General features: G+C 55.0%; 1 protein-coding gene across 5 annotated transcripts in view; it reads left to right on the forward strand.

Annotated features, from left to right (window-relative positions):
* The window catches only part of Cep104 (centrosomal protein 104), a 31625-nt gene extending 15894 nt beyond the window's left edge, over positions 1-15731 (forward strand). For 3 of the 5 annotated variants that reach the window (XM_078025062.1, XM_040287805.2, XM_040287806.2), the window contains exons 13-21: positions 339-515; positions 3117-3323; positions 3922-4029; positions 5024-5060; positions 5259-5316; positions 5775-5883; positions 8410-8548; positions 8710-8777; positions 10136-10821. In XM_078025062.1, coding sequence (XP_077881188.1) covers positions 339-515; positions 3117-3323; positions 3922-4029; positions 5024-5060; positions 5259-5316; positions 5775-5883; positions 8410-8548; positions 8710-8777; positions 10136-10573 — 1341 coding nt within the window. In that variant the 3' untranslated portion in view covers positions 10574-10821. Of the gene's footprint in view, positions 1-338; positions 516-3116; positions 3324-3921; positions 4030-5023; positions 5061-5258; positions 5317-5774; positions 5884-8409; positions 8549-8709; positions 8778-10135; positions 10822-12245; positions 12337-13276; positions 13366-13452 lie in introns of those variants that run through there. The other 2 variants (XM_078025063.1, XM_078025064.1) reach the window with 2 other exon arrangements.
* Positions 15732-16793: the final 1062 nt, after the last annotated feature.

The following is a 16793-nucleotide window of genomic DNA, read 5'->3' on the forward strand; positions in this document are numbered from 1 at the left end:
ATTGTACATTGTTACTCTCTTGGTTGACATGAAATACTAAAATAATGGCCTCAGCTACAAAACTATAATTTTTTTTTTAGGATTTTAGAAATCAGAGAACCTTTTCTTGGTTGAGGAGCACCAAGAACCGAAACCTTCACGTTCTGGGCTATTCCTACAGGCGCTCACCAGCCTCTGTGTGGTGTGTTCTTCCCTGTTATGCCTCTCACACAAGTGTGAGCTTGCACGCCCATGACGATTCTGCAACCTGTTATCCTCTCTGTTCCTTCCAAGTTTAGTGGGAAGTCTTGCCAGGTGGTGCTGAATCATCCCTCGTGCTTTCCTGTTGCTCTCCACAGGAAATGGCCTTGTTTAAGGAGGTGAAGCCTCTCCAGATCATCCCATCCTACTTGGTGCAGCCTTTAAAAGTCAACTGTTCGGCTCATCTGGCCATGAGTCAGATGGACCTCCTGGCCCGGCTGCTGAGGGACCTGGGCACCGGGAGCACGGGCTTCACAGTGGACAGTGTGATGAAGGTGAGCCACCTCATGCCATGTGCTAGCCACTGTGACCTTTTGAGCGTGGAGAGTCCCATCAGTGTTCCATGAGTGAATGTGAGCCTGACTTCATGCCAGCGCATGAGGGCACCCCGTCTGTATGCACTGATCCCCCCATTCCGGGTGTGTGATGTGGGCGATGCTGGTTCATGGTGGGAAGCAGTCTGAAAGGTCAATGGACACTGGTCTTTGCCTCTACCTGGGCCTGTGGGCTCCTTTCCACACTGAGACCTCCTGTGAACACTGCAGAGGACGACACGATCCAGCAGCCCAGTCCTCACGTGGGCCCTTTTTGTTCAAGCTGGCCGTCCTGTGCTGAGCTCAGCTCTTTCTCTTGCCTTGTCAGAGGCCGCTGGTAGTAGCCCACACACACCAGTGCTCTAATTACTCCCATCCTTTTCTCCCCGTGCTGCCAGCTCAGCAGGCCTGCATCTGCCTTGAGTCGCAGTCAGTAAGCAACCATTTTGCCCTGCAAGGTGTGTCGCCCCCTCTCCTCCCACAGCAGTACCCCACTGCAGTCGGCTTCAGCCTGGCTGGAGGGAGCTCTGCACAGCGCAGACGCCCATAGTCCAACAGCCCAGAGCAAGCTAATGCAGTTTGCAAGGACAGAGGAGCTCTGCTCCATACAGTCACTCAAGGATTCAGTGTCCTTCAAGAATGATGCCACCTCCATTGCCACCAAGCAGAAGAAAATGACCAGAGCACATCTGTGGAGAGTTTCCACTGAGATGGCCAACCCCGGAGAAGAGCGTGGTGAAGCTGGGCACAGGGCAAAGCCAGCTGGCCTGGTGTTGTGCCGTGGTCCAGGTGGGGAAAACCAAGAGGAGAGGTTAAATAGGAGATGAAGTGGGCCAGCGACAGGGTGGAGCCTGGGAGTGGACAGGCATCAGGCTGTGCACAGAGGGGCCAACCTCAGGAGCAGACCACACCTTGCCCCTCGGAGCTCAGGGAGGTTCAGAGCGAGCCTGAAACGATCACGTGGAAGTCTGAGTAGCACCTGGGGCACCCCTGACGTGTGGCCTCAAGTCTGAACCAGCAATGTGATCGTGGCACCTGCTGTCACCGTTGGCACCACCTGGTGTGGCAAAGGAAGGAGGACTGGGCTGCGTGGATGTCTGGGAATTCGGGAGTGACTGCACCGGGGACTGTATGCTGCCAGCTGCAGTCAGGGCAGCCAAGGCTGAGGACGGGAGGACGGCGAGCACAGAGGCAGGTGGACAGGCTGGACTGAGGCTCTGATGGGTGGAGGGGGCGGAAGAGGATCTGGGCAGGCAGCAGATGGTGACCAGAGTTCAGTGCCCTTAGACCAGTCCTTCTTGAATGGGGTGACAGTGATGACGAAATCTGGGGCGGAGCTCAACAGTGTGTGCCTCGAGCCAAGCCCATGGAAGTGAGGGAGCCCAGTGACCAGAGGCCCAGGCACCAGGGACCACTGCCTGGGACAGGGGAAGGGTGGTCTGTGTTCACTGACACACCACAGAGGTGTCGCAATGTCACTGGTGCCCCACCACAGCGGTATCAAAGAGGCATTGGAATGTCACTGGTGCCCCACCACAGAGGACAGAGGAGGCGGAAGGAGTAGAAGAGACAGCTGAGGGGGCGTGCACAGACCTGGTGGGAAAAGGAGGGGTTTGGAATCAGCATGTGTGCTGTTTGTTTATATATTTATTCTTCATTGTTGATGGACCTTATTATTTACTTATTTACTTATTTGTGATGCTGAGAATCAAACCCAGTGCCTCACACATGCCAGGCAAGTGTTCTACCGCTGACCCACAACCCCACCCACGTGTGCTGTTTATGACATTACAGCAAAAGACCCAGGGACACAGGTCACATTCAGCCTGTGCGCTTGGGCAACACACACACGAGTTCAGGAGAGCAGAGCCTCCAAGGAGAAGCCCGTGGGCCTGGGAGACACCCAGAAGGACTGCACAGCAGCCACAGCATTGCACTTCTTAAAAACAGAAAGGTCTAAAATAGGCAGCGGAATTAAAGCATTTGTTAAATTCAGATGGGGAAGCCATGAGGTTTTCTTGCCTCTTATACACATTTGGAATATTTTATAATACTTACTATGAGGCTGTGGTGCTGGGCACAGAGGTCTCCATGTGTAGTCCCAGCTGCTTGGGAGGTGGAGGCAGGCAGGAGGATGGCAGGTTCAAGGCCAGCCTGGGCAACTCAGCAAGGTCCTGTCTCAAAACAGAAGGGCTGGGGACATAGCTCAATGATAGAGGGCCCTGGGTGCCATCAAAAAAAAAAAAAGGAGAAGAGTCAGAAGGAGTTGTTTATGGAAGGCTATAACCTGAAGATGCCTGTTAACTCATTCAGGTGGGAAAAGCATACAGATCAATCATGGGTTCAACTGCGTCTGCAAGATCAACCATCAGGAGGGTCTCTGCATCTTGATGTTTGGGGTTGTGTCTGTTTTTTCTTTATTTTTCAAAATTTTATAACAACAATGAAAAACAAAAATAAAAATTTTCACATTTTTTATAACAAACCTGTATTGCTTTTTATGCTGGAACAAATTAACTTTGTGAGAACCAGTAACGAGAAACCTTCCGTCTTTGTTTCCAGTTTGCAGTGAGTGCCCTGGAGCACAGAGTGTATGAGGTCCGAGAAACAGCAGTCAGAATCATTCTGGACATGTACAGGCAGCACCAGGCTCTCACCCTGGAGTACCTTCCTCCGGATGACAGCAGCACGCGCAGGAACATCCTCTATAAAACTATTTTTGAGGGATTTGCTAAAATAGACGGCAGGCCCACGGATGCTGAAGTGAAGGTGAGCCGGCCCTCCTGGGTGGTGGCGCAGGTCTCGAGTGGCTTAGAGGGGCTGGGTGTGGCTCACTGGCAGAGCGTTTGCCTAGTGCATGTGAGGCCCTGGGTTCCATCCTCAGCACCACACAAAAATAAAATAAAGGTATCGTGTCCACATGCAACTAAAAAACAGATGTTTTTAAAAAAAAGAATGTGTTTTTAAAAATAAACAAAGTTGCTTAGAACATGAGTAAATAACCCACGTCAGGAGCCCTGTGTGCAGGAAGCACAGGGGCCTGGCAAAGGCTGTGTTCCCCAACTCGGGGCCTGACCCCTCTGCTCCTGCACGGGAAGCTCACATGAGGAGTGGTCATTGGCAGTTTGTCAGTAGCCGGGTACTCAATGGACCTGAGACTTTAACTGTGGTCATGTTAGTGTCAGTGACTGCTGTGGTGTGTAAAACGTACCTCGTGTGCTTCTGTCTGCCAATGTCTGAGACTGCCCCAAAAAGCTACTCTAAAGGAGAAAAAAAAAAAAAAAAAAATATATATATATATATATATGTGTGTGTATATATATATATATATATATATATATATTTTTTTTTTTTTTTTTTTAACCAGGCACAGAAAAGAGCAGCCACAGAAGAAGCAGAAAAACAGAAGAAGGAAGAGATCAAAGTTCTGCAGGGGCAGTTGGCCGCACTGCAGGAGACGCAGGCCCACGTCCAGGTGGGCAGCTGGCCCATCTGCCAGAGTTTTTCAGTTGGAATTCCCTGGGTACCAACGGGTGCTTGACTGACCGTGGGTTGTGCAGGTGATGGGGGCAGCGCAGGGCTTGGCTGGCGTGGGAGTTAGTCATGCAGGTGACAGTCGCTGTTCTCGCATGTTCCTGAATTGGTTTGGGGGTTGATTTTTTTAAAAGTCTGCTGGGTAGTAGATGGAATTAGACGTGGAGTTTTTGGTTGAATATTCTGCTCTGCTATCAGGATTATGGAGGGAAGAGACAGGTGAGGGAAATGGGAAGCGAGAGAGCTCCCTGCCTCCTCCAGAGGCAGAGTGAAAACGTGCACCCAAATCTCAAGATTGCTGAGCAAGGTTTGGGGGTCACCATCCAGTCGAACGGCGTCCTGAGTGGGAGGCCTGGATTCGGTTTGGTCAGATACAAACGGGCTCCTTCCAGGCTGCCCTGCTTCTGGAATTGAAATTAGTTGTGATTCAGTTCCTGAAGTTGAAGGAAAGTTTCCCGTAGAAAGAGAACGTCAGCGAGTCGGGAGGTCGCCTGTGGGCGAAGCTCAGTCACCAGTGTGTGCGGGGCGCTTGCTTGCATCCGCCTGCCGCCCTGAGCACCGGGCACAGCAAACAGGGTGGGTCTGGCACAGGTGTGAAAGGGGAGAAGGCACGGTCACCAGTGGGGAAGGGAAACACCCTGCAGAGGAGCGGGGGCCACAGAGCACTTGCTGAGCTGGGCGAAGGGGGCAGGAGGAGCTTCCTTTGCCACTGTGCCGGACGTGGGTGGCCGCTCCTCGGGCTGCCCCCAGGCATGTGGACTCACACCTGTGTTTACAAGTGAGGAGACAGATGTGGCCGGCCGACTCACGGAGCTGTTCAGGGCCAGAGCCAGCACAGGGCTATGTCTGTGTCCCTTTGTGGGCACCAGCCCAGGTGGACTGTGGCCCACAGTGACCTCAGCACTTGTCCTTGATGCTTCTGTTTTGTGTCCTAGGAGAAGGACATCGATACCGTGAGGCCCAAGAATCAGGGTAGGTATTTGCAACCCAGAGGCCACCTAGAGACCCCGAGGGCCCACAGCAGTGCCAGGGAGGGCCAGCAGCACGTCGCACACCCTCGGCTGTCTGTGGAGCAGCTCTGCCTTTTTAGAAAGTCATTTCCCGGGGGCTGTCCCTGAGCTGCAGGCACTTCTCCACAGAGCTGGCTCACGTTCTCTCTTAACCTTCAAGGAAGGAAAGCAGTCCCACCTGAGGATCCGGAAATTCCAGATAACCACTACCTGGACAAGTGAGTACTGCCCTGGCCTGCCTGTGGGGCCACAGGGACCCACCAGGAGCACTGAGTACCGACACCTCCTCCTGGCTCACTTGGGCCATCGATTATGGGCTCTCTCCCATGATTTTTAAAGCCTGGAAAATTGCCCTAAGCTGATGAGCTTCAGCTGAGCCCGGCAAGACCACCGTCCCTTCTTGGTCCACAGAAGTCACCCTGTTTGTCAGAAGGCCTGTGGCTGTGAAGTGCCCTTCACCACTCAGTGACCAGCACCGATATGCAGGAGACATAGGGAAGTCCCTTCCTGTGTGTCAGTGACCCCAGCACTCCTCCGACTGAGGGGCCTGAGCTCACCCCTGACCTGGCAGGTCAGGGGTGGAAGGACTGCCTGAGGAAGCCCAGGCCGTCGGGTGGAGGGGTCCGGAGCTTCTTCCGGGCGAGGGCCTGGCCTCCACCTGCTTCTGTTCCCTCAGCCTCTGCATTTTCTGTGGGGAGAGGAGCGAGTCCTTCACAGAAGAGGGCCTGGACCTGCACTACTGGAAGCACTGCCTCATGCTGACCAGATGCGACCACTGCAGACAGGTGAGGCGCTGGCCCCGGCGGCCCTGCGCTGGCGTGCATGCCAGCTTTTGAGAGGCCACATCACGGAGCTGTCCCGCGTCTTGGTAGTTTCGCGGGGAGTCCTGAGAAGAGCAGTGGCGGGCGGCCTGTGCGGCCCTGGCCTGCAGAGAGGGGGACCCTGCAGCGTGCTGCCCTGCGTGCCAGGTGGATGGGCACCCGCTCTGCCACGCCCAGGCTCGAGTGCCTGGCAGGTGTCGAGCACCCAGCTGTGGCCCAGCTGCAGGCAGCGGGGGCCCCTGTGAAGCCTCTGCGGTGGCATCTGAGTGCCCATGCGCCTTGCGGGGATTGCTGGGCCACGGGCGCTCGGCTGCCAAGCAGGGCCATGGAGTAGTGCAGAGTGGCCATGCCAGCTGGTGGCCCCCAGAGGCAGAGGCCACCTGGGAGGGGGCACCTGCATGCACACCTAGAGGCCTCCACCCCAGTGCCCTGTGGTGTGAAGCGCAGTGCCACTGGGTCCTTGGCCCTCGGCGTCCTCTTCTGTGAAGGGCCTGTGGTCTCCTGTCCTGAGCAGCCAGTCTGTTCCTGGCTTTTGTCGTCCACACGCGTGAGCCTGAGCCTTGCTGTGTGGAGGAACCGGGCACCTGCTCCCGGTCTCCGCCATCTGCTTGCAGGGCTCCCTCACCAGTCCGTGGCTCGTCCTCTGTCCTCTTTAAGGAACCCTGCTCTAAGTTTCCAACGTCTTCTCCTCCACAGCGGCTCTCCTTTTTTCTCCCCTGAGAGTAAAGTAACTATTTTGGAAACAGAAAGGAGTGGCGCTCCCCCAGAGAGGGTCCCAGGCTGTTGGTGGCCGAGTTGCCGCTGCCTGGGGTCTACATGGTGTTGCTGGAGGTGATGGCTTCTAGGAGGGGAGCTGCTGCCTCCACATGAGACCCTCCACGATCACTCCCCTCCAGGAGGGTGCTGTCCTGTGCTTGGTCATGTGCTGCTGGCCCACCGGAGGCTCTGTCCAGGGAGTGGCTGCAGTGGTGGTCCCCTCCCTGCCTGCCCACCACATTGCTGGCTCCTGCACTCAGTCCCCTCTGAAGAGGTCACTCTGACTTGCCATCGGGGAATTTTGGTGATGGCTGCTCTGGTACCTTCAAGCTGTCAGCAAGGGCATGGCAGCAGGTCCTCCACGGAGCCTCCAGGGGCCCCTAGTGGGTGGAATTCTTTTTGGGATTTTACTGGAAGGGCCATTTGTAGCTTGGGCCTCTCTGCCTCAGGGTGGCCCGGAGGTCGTGATGGCAGTGGCATGTGACTGGACAAGGCACACACAGGGCAGGGGTCATGCCAAGACAGCAGTGGACAACACAGTAGAGCCTTGTTGTCTGTGAACAATTAGTACAGAAACGGTCAGTGTCATCAGCCAGCCCGGAAAACCATGAAGACAGCAACTCATTATAAGTTTAGGCTGGGGTCCAACGTGTCATTGATCCGTGACACCATTTACACTTGAGAAACACAGCAGAGTGTACAGTGGTACAGTGGTACATGCCTATAATCTCAGCAGCTTGGGAGGCTGAGGCAGGAGGATTGAGAGGTCAAAGCCAGCCTCAGCAACTTAGCAAGGCTCTTAGCAACTCAGTGAGACCTTGTCTCTAAATATAAAAAGGGCCGAGGGTGTGGCTAGGCACATCCACTGCAGTTAGGTTTTACAGTGATAGGCCTTCTTTCTTAGAGAACCAAGTGGACAGTGGACATCTGACCTTTGCTCTGAGACTCAGGCCCACAGGAAGGGGTTCGTGGGCAGAGTTGCCCTCAGAGCTGTTGCCCCTCCCCTGGGAGCACAGACTGACCCCCCCCAGTGAGTGGAGCCTTAGCACTAAGTTCTAGAGGGCACACAAGCCATTCCTGCCAAAGGTGTCGGGTGAGAGGACCCTGCTTCTGTGCACATCCTTAGAAGTGCTGGGGACGGGCTGGGGCACAGGTCAGTGGCAGAGTGCTGCTTGGCTGGCTTGAAGTTCTGGGTTCAATTTCTAGTACACTCCCCCAAAAAAATCGTTGCCCGTTATGGTGGCACACGCCTGTAACCCCAACTACTGGGGGCTACCCAGGAACAGAAGGGAGAATCACAAGTTCAAGGTCAGCCCAGACAACTGAGTGAGACCCTGTCTCAGAGGAGCTGGGAATACAGCTGCCCCTGGTGGACGCTGGTCACACAGAGCACCCCCAGGTCCACCCTCAGGACCACAAAAAAAAAGAGAGAGAAAGCAACGCTGGGGAGCCAGGCCTCGAGCCCAGGGCACACATTCAGCCGCGGGCTGCTCTGCCCCAGGAGCTGGTCATACTCAACTGCAGCCCCCGTGCCTGCCTCTTGGCACAACCTTGAGTGGTACAAGGTGACATGACAAGTGTGACAGATGACTAGAGTCACACACCACAGAGGTTCTCTGGCTTGCCTTCGTGTGGAATGACAGAGAAGCTGTCCTGCGTTACGGGCCCCAGCTCTGCAGGTGGCCCTGGCAGGACAGACCAGCATCTAGCAGCACCCTGTGTCTCGGAGTCCAGGTGGTAGAGATCTCCAGCCTGACGGAGCACCTGCTGACAGAATGTGACCAGAAAGACGGGTTTGGCAAATGCCACCGCTGCAGCGAGGCCGTGCGGAAAGAAGAGCTGCCCAGGCACATAAAGGCGAAGGAGTGCAACCGTGAGTGTCCCCAGCCACTGCGTGTCCCCTGGGTAGGGCAGCTGCAGCAGGGTGTCGCAGGGACCTGTGTGTGGTTAGTGTCTGCCAGACAAGCAGGCAGTCCCTGCGCCCTGCTCCAACTGCCACAAGTCGCCCAGGCTTTTCCATTTCAATCATTTCAGCTGCCAAATCAGAGAAGCTGGCCAACCGGTGTCCCTTGTGCCATGAGAATTTCACACCTGGAGAAGAGGTGAGGGGCGTTCCCCGGGGGAGTGAGCACCATGGAGGTGAGCACACCCTTAGCCGCTGCCGGCGGTGCTGGTGCTGGCCGCAGCTGAGGTGTCCAGGGTGACCCTGTCGGAGCAGGGTGCCACTCACCTGCCTCTTCCCCTGACTTCCTGCCCTCACCTTTTCCCACAGTTTACTTGAAGAGTCTCACCTGGTTGGGATTCCAGCATCACCTGGTTTGGGGGTTTGGGGTCATTGCTTTCATCTGTTGGGGCCCCTGGGCAGGGTCTGTAACACACTGGCCCTGGGTTTATTGGTGAAGAAGACTTGGGCCAGTTGGTGAGGCAGCCTACCTCTTACCCCAGACCAAGCGCTCCTCTCCACCCTGCCCATGCTGCAGTGTGACTTGAGGGCTGGTGGGGAGGGGCAACTCTTCCATACCCACCACCTCTTCCCACGTCTCCCTTCTCAGGTGACAGAGGCATCCAGGCTCTGCGCAGTGTGCTAGTGCTACCTCTGTGTGCCGGACAGAGCAGGCCGGCCCCGGAGACCCGCTTTTCTCCTCTCCCACTTTCTCAGTTCTTGTTTCCTGCCATCCACTTGCTGTCTTGATGCTGGACTCTCTGTGTCCCAGCAGATGGCTAAAACCAAGCAGTCCCTCAACCACAGAAAGCTCACATAAAGCAGGAAAGATACTATCCCCAAGCACACTCTGCCAGGGTCCTACCCGCCCTGCCTGGTGCGCTCCCTCCCTCGCTCGCTCTTCCCTCCTCCAACCTGCAAGTTTCAAATGCTCACAAAGTACACAAAAGAGTACAAAGAGCTCTCAGGTGCCCTGCAAGCACTGTCCCTAGCCTGTCCCCTCTCAGCCCCACTGGCTCCCCGCCTCTCATCGGGGTCCAGACGGCGCCTGGTCTTACGCACAGGTGTCTTTTTTTTTTTTTTTTTTAGGTGTATATGGACACAACACAATGCCTTTATTTTTTATTTTTTTATGTGGTGCTGAGGATTGAACCCAGGTCCTACTTGTGCTAGGCGAGCGCTCTACCGCTGAGCCACAATCCCAGACCCTCACAGGTGTCTTAGTGCAGAGCTTTCACAAAGCACCTGCTGACTGGGCCTTGTGCCCAGTGTCCCTGGGGCACACTGTGGAGCACCCATGTCCCAGGGCATGGAGCACACCTTGCTGTCAACAGCTCTCTCTGCTTCCAGCCTCTGATGAGGAAAGGCCCTGCGGCCCCTGGGGTCTCTGTAGGCTGAATGTTCTGAGCGTGTCCTCCTGTGTTCTGTGCTCATCAGGTGCAGAGCTGGGGTGGGCATGGCGGGCTCTTCCATCGGAGGCGGCAGAGTGTTCTGATTCTGCCCCTCCTCCATCCACAGCCAGAATGTTCTTTAAGCAGAAGCACACCTGTTCTTTCACCACCTGAGGTTGTATTCTGCATGAGAAAGGCACAGGAGCACCTCAGTCCCTTAGCCAAGTCAGTGGCGTTTTCCAGAGGGACTGGAAGGAGATGTCAGAAAAGGAGGTCCAGGCAGCAGCATGGGCTGGGCATGTGGGGACACTGCAGTGGAGACCCTGCCTCCGCCAACCCACTCCTCTGCACTGGGCTCCCCAGCCTCTGGCCTAGCCCTAGTGGCACAGGTGCTTCTCCTGCCTGGTGCCATGTGCCCCGGCCGGGCTCCCACACACAGGCTCCTCACTGCTGCTGGGTGGGTCCTGTTGCCAGGCTGCTCAGTGACCCAAGAGTCTCCTCCTCACTCTCCTGGCCACGGCCTCTTCACCTTGCTGCCTATGTCTGTGTCCTTTGTCCATCCTGAGAGCCCCGCTCCCAGTGACCCTGGAGACATAATTAGGGCATGGTAGATGGACCCTGTTTTCTGCCCCTGCATGCAGGGCAGCCTCCTGCCCCCCTCCCCCAGGGAGTCAGTGCTGTTCAGGGAGACTCGAACTGTTCCACACCTAGTCTGAAAGTGACACAAGTAGGATCCGCTGTCCCAGGTCACTTGGCTTAGCTCCAGTTGATCACGCCTCCCACAGTAAACGTGTAAACTGAGTTCCATGATCACACAGTGTCTCCCAGATCTTTATAATCATCCATGTGGCAAGAAGAGCACAGCGAGGCCGCAGCTGCTGTACTGTCCCCTGCTGCCCCTCCTGGGACTAGCCTTGGTGTGCTCTCATCTTTACTGTTAATGGGTCTCACACGTGGAGGAGCACTCTCCTGCCTGGAACCCAGAACCTCTGCTGCTCCATTCTGATGGCGGCCTCACTGACCTGCCCCTGTGGTGCCCATAGTCCCTCTGGGCGACTGTCTGCAGCAGGCAGCTAGTGGCCTCCTTCCCCAGCACCTGACCGGCATCAGTGCCGCCCTTGTGGTTGGCAGTGGCTGCAAGGCAGCCAGAAGCTCCTGCCGGCTCCTACCAGTAGTGCCCTCCCCACACCGCCTGCCTGTGCTCATGGCGTGGCTTCAGGATCCACAGCAGGAGCAGGTGATTGACCTCCCTGGCTTCCCTGAGCCGCCGCCTCACTGTTGGCCGGGCTGCGGGCCTGGCTAGGGAAGCAGCCACTTTCCAGCAGCTGGCAGGAATATCTCCTTGTGGCCATCCAGCTGTGTCCCTGTTCTGCCAGCTGTCAGCCAGGGCCTCTGCCAGCTCCAGGACCCCTCGGCCCAGTAGCCCTACCCATAGGTTTAGCATGCAGCCCCCTCCCTCCAAGCCAGCAGGGGAGGGATGAGCCATGTGCCCTTGCTGCTGACCAGCCAGGTGAGCCTGGGAGGCACCCTCACTTTAGCCACAGGAAGGACTGTGGGCCTGGAGGGCCCAGGGCAAGGTCTGACGGAGTGGGCTGGGCAAGGCAGAATGCAGCCCTGACACGGGGTCGCATGACCAGTGGCTGTGTCTTAAGATGGTGGTCTGGGGTGAGGGGTGTGGCTCAGTGGAAGACCACTTTCCTGGCATGCCCAAGACCCTGGCTTCCATCCTCAACACCACAAAAATACATGTAAAATGCACATGGGGCACCTCGGAGAGCACAGCACAGTGCTGCAGGGAGCTCGGGTAGAGACTGGGGATAGCCAGGCCCTCCTGCAGGGCTGTGTGTGTGGCACATGCTCTGTGTACCCCAGCAGCACCCCTCATGGCCCTGAGGGAGCCCAGAGCACCCTCTGGCCAGGCTGTGTGAGTGCACACTCCTTAGGGCCTCAGGTGAGGTGCTTAGGAGAAGCGAAGATGAGGAGAGTGCGGCCCAGCAGGCCCGGGGGGTGCTCTGCCTTGCCCCCAACCACACACATGTGCACACTCTCACGAGGGCCTCCCCCTGTGGTAGCACACAGGGGCTGGGCACAGGACCTCTGGAGCTCAGTCATCCTGGTGGCCAGGGTCTGGGCACAAGCAGGGCACAGGGCCTCTGCAGCTCTGGAGCTCCGTGTCAACAGAGCAGTGAGTCGTCCTGGTGGCCAGGTGGGCATGCCACTGCCTCCTCTCACTGCAGGCATGGAAGGTGCACCTGATGGGCCCTGCCGGCTGCACGAGGAACCTACGCAAGACACACATCCTGCACAAGGCCCAGGCTGTGCTCCCAGGTGAGGTTCATGCCCATGCAGGCCTTGGGGCCGTTTGGATCAGTGTCCCTGGCTGTGTTCCGCTTCCCTAATGAGGAGCAAGTCAATCATGCCACAGCCCCTCTCCGCCCACTGTGGCTGCTTCTCCCAGGTCCCAGAGAAGTGATCCACAAGGCCAGGCACTCCTGGGTGCCATGCTGCTCCTCAGCACTGCCTGTGTGACTGCCTGAAGGATTTGGGAACAAAGAGGTAGACCCTGCAGAGCCACCCACCGTCTGGTTTATTAGCCACCTGCCATGCTGGAGACTTCTGCACGCTTAGCTCAGGCGTGCTGCGTAGGGAGGGGGTGGTGTCTGCGGCAGCAGGTCTGTGCTGGCTCCACGCTGAGGCGCTCGAGCAGAGGTCATCCCCGTCCAGTTCTTACAGATAGGTGGACAGGGCCCAGGCCCTAAGCCAGGAGGCTTGCCTCAGTGCACAGCCACCTGCTGCGTGCCGAGGACTGTGTTCTTAGAATGACGGTCGAGTAACTGGCCCTGTTCTGCACCCCTGAGACTGTCCTGTCCTCCTGCTGCCACCTGAGCACCTGCACCTGTGGCCTTGCACAGCTCCGCACGCTGCACTTATTGTGGTCAGCTTTTTTGCTTCTGTGACCAAAAAATCTGACGGGGACAATTTTAGAGAAGGAAAAGTTTATTTGGGGCTCACAGTTTGAGGTCTCAGTCCAGAGATGGCCGACTCCACTGCTCTGGGCCTGAGGCAAGCAGCCATCCTGTGGTGGAGGAAGGCAACCCAGGACATGGCAGCTGGGGAGACAGACTGAGCTCAGTTCATGAGGGACAAAATCCACCCCCAGTGACCCACCTCCTCCAGCCTACAGTTACCACCCAGGTATCCCCTGCGTGGGTAACGCCCTGATTAGGGTGAGGTGCTCGACCTGACAGCTCACCTCTCTTGTCTTCAGGAGACACCATAACTCCACCTCTGTCCACTGTGCTGACACCTCCAGGCTGGGAGACATGGTCCCAGGCCTCTCAGGCCCAGCTGCTCAGGGTGGGTTCCTCCTGCCATTCACACTGCCACCATGGGCATGAGTCACCATCCTAATGTAGTCCCATGTCGTGTGTGTCTATGCCACAGGAAAAGGCCTCGCAGGGACCAAGTCAGGCAGCTCAGGAGCCAAGTCTGGAAGCAAGATCCCCACCCCAAAGGGAGGCCTGAGCAAAAGCTCCAGCAGGACACACACAAAGCGGTGACACGGGACCTTCCGTGCCCTGTCCACCAGGGACTGGGCAACTGTTCCCAAACCATTTCTCCTAAAACTCTTCTGGACGCACCCGCCCTGTCTCTGTCCCTGCTGCCCTAGGCCTCTCCTGTGCCAGCTCTCTGCTGTCCTACAAGTGATGTATGTGAATCTGACCAAAGAGCCCCACCGTCGGGGCCCAGCCGCCCTTCGTGCTGAGCTCCAGTCCTGATTTCTATTAGGACAGAGGCACATGGGCCAGAAGCCACTGCTCGGGGAAGATCGGCACACGGAGCATATTCCTCCTTGCTGCCTGGAAAAGTCACCGAAGCCTTTGGCACATGAGTCCTCGTTGCACATGGCAGACTGTGCAGGGCACGAGCTCACTACAGTGCCCCATGGCCCTGGGAGGGCAGAGTTCAGAACAAGCATCTGACTGTGCCTTTCCTCAAGCCCATCAGTCTCCACTCAGCCCACGTAGTCACAGGGAAGCAAGGCCAGTGTCTGCAGGACTGTGTCCACTGTGACAGGAAGAAATGGTTAAGAAGAAAACCTGGAAAGCAGATCCTGAAATGACCCCGTCAGCACATGCCCTGCTCCTGGCTTGCTTCCTGCCACAGGCTGGTCATGCCTTTGCCTGAGGCTGCAGCTGCTCTGCACTGGCAGTGTCTGAGGAAGGAGTGTGGAGTGACTTCCCAGTGACCCTGCACTCACCTGGCCACAGGACGCCCGTCTCCAAACCTGTTTTGTTTCTGCCTGCAGCATCTTCCACGTCTGCTGACCCACCAGAAGCATCCCATGTATTCCGCAGGCCCAGCCCCTCGGCCAGGTCTGTCCTCCATCCTTCCTTGCCATACTGTACCTGGGACCACAAGTCCACCTGTTTCCAGCAGTTCACACAAAAGCGCTGCTCAGGAGATGACACAGCCCTCAGAAGCAGCCTCCTCCATAGCTCCTCCACCCTCCCCACAGGAGGCCTAGGCTTCCTTGTTAGACCTGCTATTTCCCACAGCTGCGTGGAGAGGCCCAGGACCATCTGGAACCTGCCGGAAAAGCCCCAGAACATCCTCACCTCATTGTACTGTCTCTGCACCCAGGTGCCCAGTCCACCAGTGGCCAAGGTTGTGCTTGCTCCCTGAGGCCACACAGCAGGCTTTCAGAATGCCACTTAGGAGTGTTTGGACTGAGGAAATGAGTATGGTTTGATTAGTGTATGAGTGTTTTTAATTCCCAACCATGTGAAACCACAAAAGGTATGGTAACCAACAGCCTCATGAGCCCCGACTCCTGGGTGTGTTAATAACCATTAATCACTTCAGTTCCCAAATTAGTACCTCCATTAGGGTTGTCTCGGAGTACTGGGTGAGAACAAGGCCTACCTATTAGACATCTTTCAGGTGTGGGAGAAAGAACGTAAACCGTGTGGGACACGGCACAGCATGGATGCCAGGACGTCCGACATGCTCCTTCACTTCCAACATGGCGGCCTTGGTTTCTAACTGCCGCCCCCCCCCCAAGTACAGGTGAGACACTTCTTTAAGTAAAATGAGAAAAGTTAACCAAGGAATTATTCTTTTCTCTTTGAACAAAACTTCAGAAAGATACATGTAATGTTTTCTGCTCTAACTTGAAGATATTTGTAAAAATACTTCATTTTTAGTGATTGATCAACAAAATTGGGCTCCTCCTCTGCTCTTTTGCTGGCGACAGAAGAATCATGTGCTTTGCTGAAATGATCCTAGCAGTGAGGAGTGGCCACTGAAGTTTTCACACAGTTACACACTATCCAGGGTCCAGGAATAAAGGGAGAAAATATAAATGGAACCACAAGATCCCTCAGCCATTCATAAATAAATATCTAAATTCAGAATACTAATTAATAATTGAATTTTCATTTATGAATAGGTTCTGGATATTTAATTGTATTTATTATTTTCTATTTCAGGATATTAATATAATTTAAAAATTTTAAATTGTACCTATAAATTTCACATTAGAAATGTAAATACTTTTAATGAAAATTTGCAACTTTTTAATGTTTTAACAGTTTTCTATTTGTCTTTATTTCAGGTACCAGAATTATAAAATAAATAATATATTTTTTGTTATTATTTTAGGGCTTAAGGGTTAATTCACCTTGAGTATATTAATAAAAAGATCACTAAGTGTTTTGTCACTTTTATTTCAAGATTATAATTGAAAAGCACTCTGTAAATAACTTTGACATTAGTGATCACACATGTCGCTCAGCCTGAAACTGAGGGTGGCAGGTTGGAAACCACAGAGAAGGGAGGCAATTGGGGTCCAGCTGCTGGACCAGTCGTCCAATGGGCTTGTGCTGGAGAAGCTAGAAGACTGAATTGTTGACCAGCTCCCTCCTGTGGGAAAACCCCAGAATGCTCAGTGTGTCCACTAACTAGTCTCAGAATGTCCTGTGTCCTCCAGCTGCGCCCAGGGGAGGTTGCACCGCGTGGTCCCCGTGTCTTCCGCCTTTTCTACCAACCAACAAGGTTATTTGATCTTCAAATAAGATCATATGCAGCGTTTTCTCCACATGGTGCAGAGTGGTTTCTCGGTTTGTCAGCTTTCGTAGTGAGTTGATTATATAAGTGATTTTATAATTATTCCCATGTTAAAGTCTTGTATGTGCAGCTTTGTCCTTTACACAGGTACAGGTGAACTTAAAACTTAAGTTCAAATGTATTGCTTCAAAATTTGGAGCTGACTTTGGCTAATGCTGCGTGTGCTTTGTAGAGTGCGAGGTGGGAAGGTGTCTGGAAAAGGCACCACTTGCTGCCCAAGATAGCGGCCTGGGGTCTGAGGCTCCAGCACATACACAGGGCTCACACCCACCCACGTGCCTTCACAGTGCACGCTTCGAATTAGGTGTTCTCCATTATGTCGTTGCCTGTTGGTTCTTGAAGATGAAATTTGTTCTGAAATGATCCCATCCCCTCATCATTCATGACAGCATTGAGCACTGGCTCGTCCCCTGAAGTCTCTACCTGCCCCCACTGTCACTTAGCTCCTGCTCCCCAGCAAGAGTGGAACCTTGGCCAGAGTCCTCATTTGGAAAGCTGGGGAGGTCCAAGCTGTGTTAGGAAGGTCAGGCAGGGATTAGGGACCCTGTGAGCTGCTGCTGCAGGGATGGGGCAAGTCCCAGAAGTTGTCCCATGAGCCCTTAGCCTGGCCTCATTGCAACCATTCCAGAACCCACGGCCAGGAGTATGGTCCTTAG

The sequence above is a fragment of the Ictidomys tridecemlineatus genome, chromosome 11 (genome assembly GCF_052094955.1).
Source record: "Ictidomys tridecemlineatus isolate mIctTri1 chromosome 11, mIctTri1.hap1, whole genome shotgun sequence".
NCBI classification, from domain to species: Eukaryota; Metazoa; Chordata; class Mammalia; order Rodentia; family Sciuridae; genus Ictidomys; species Ictidomys tridecemlineatus.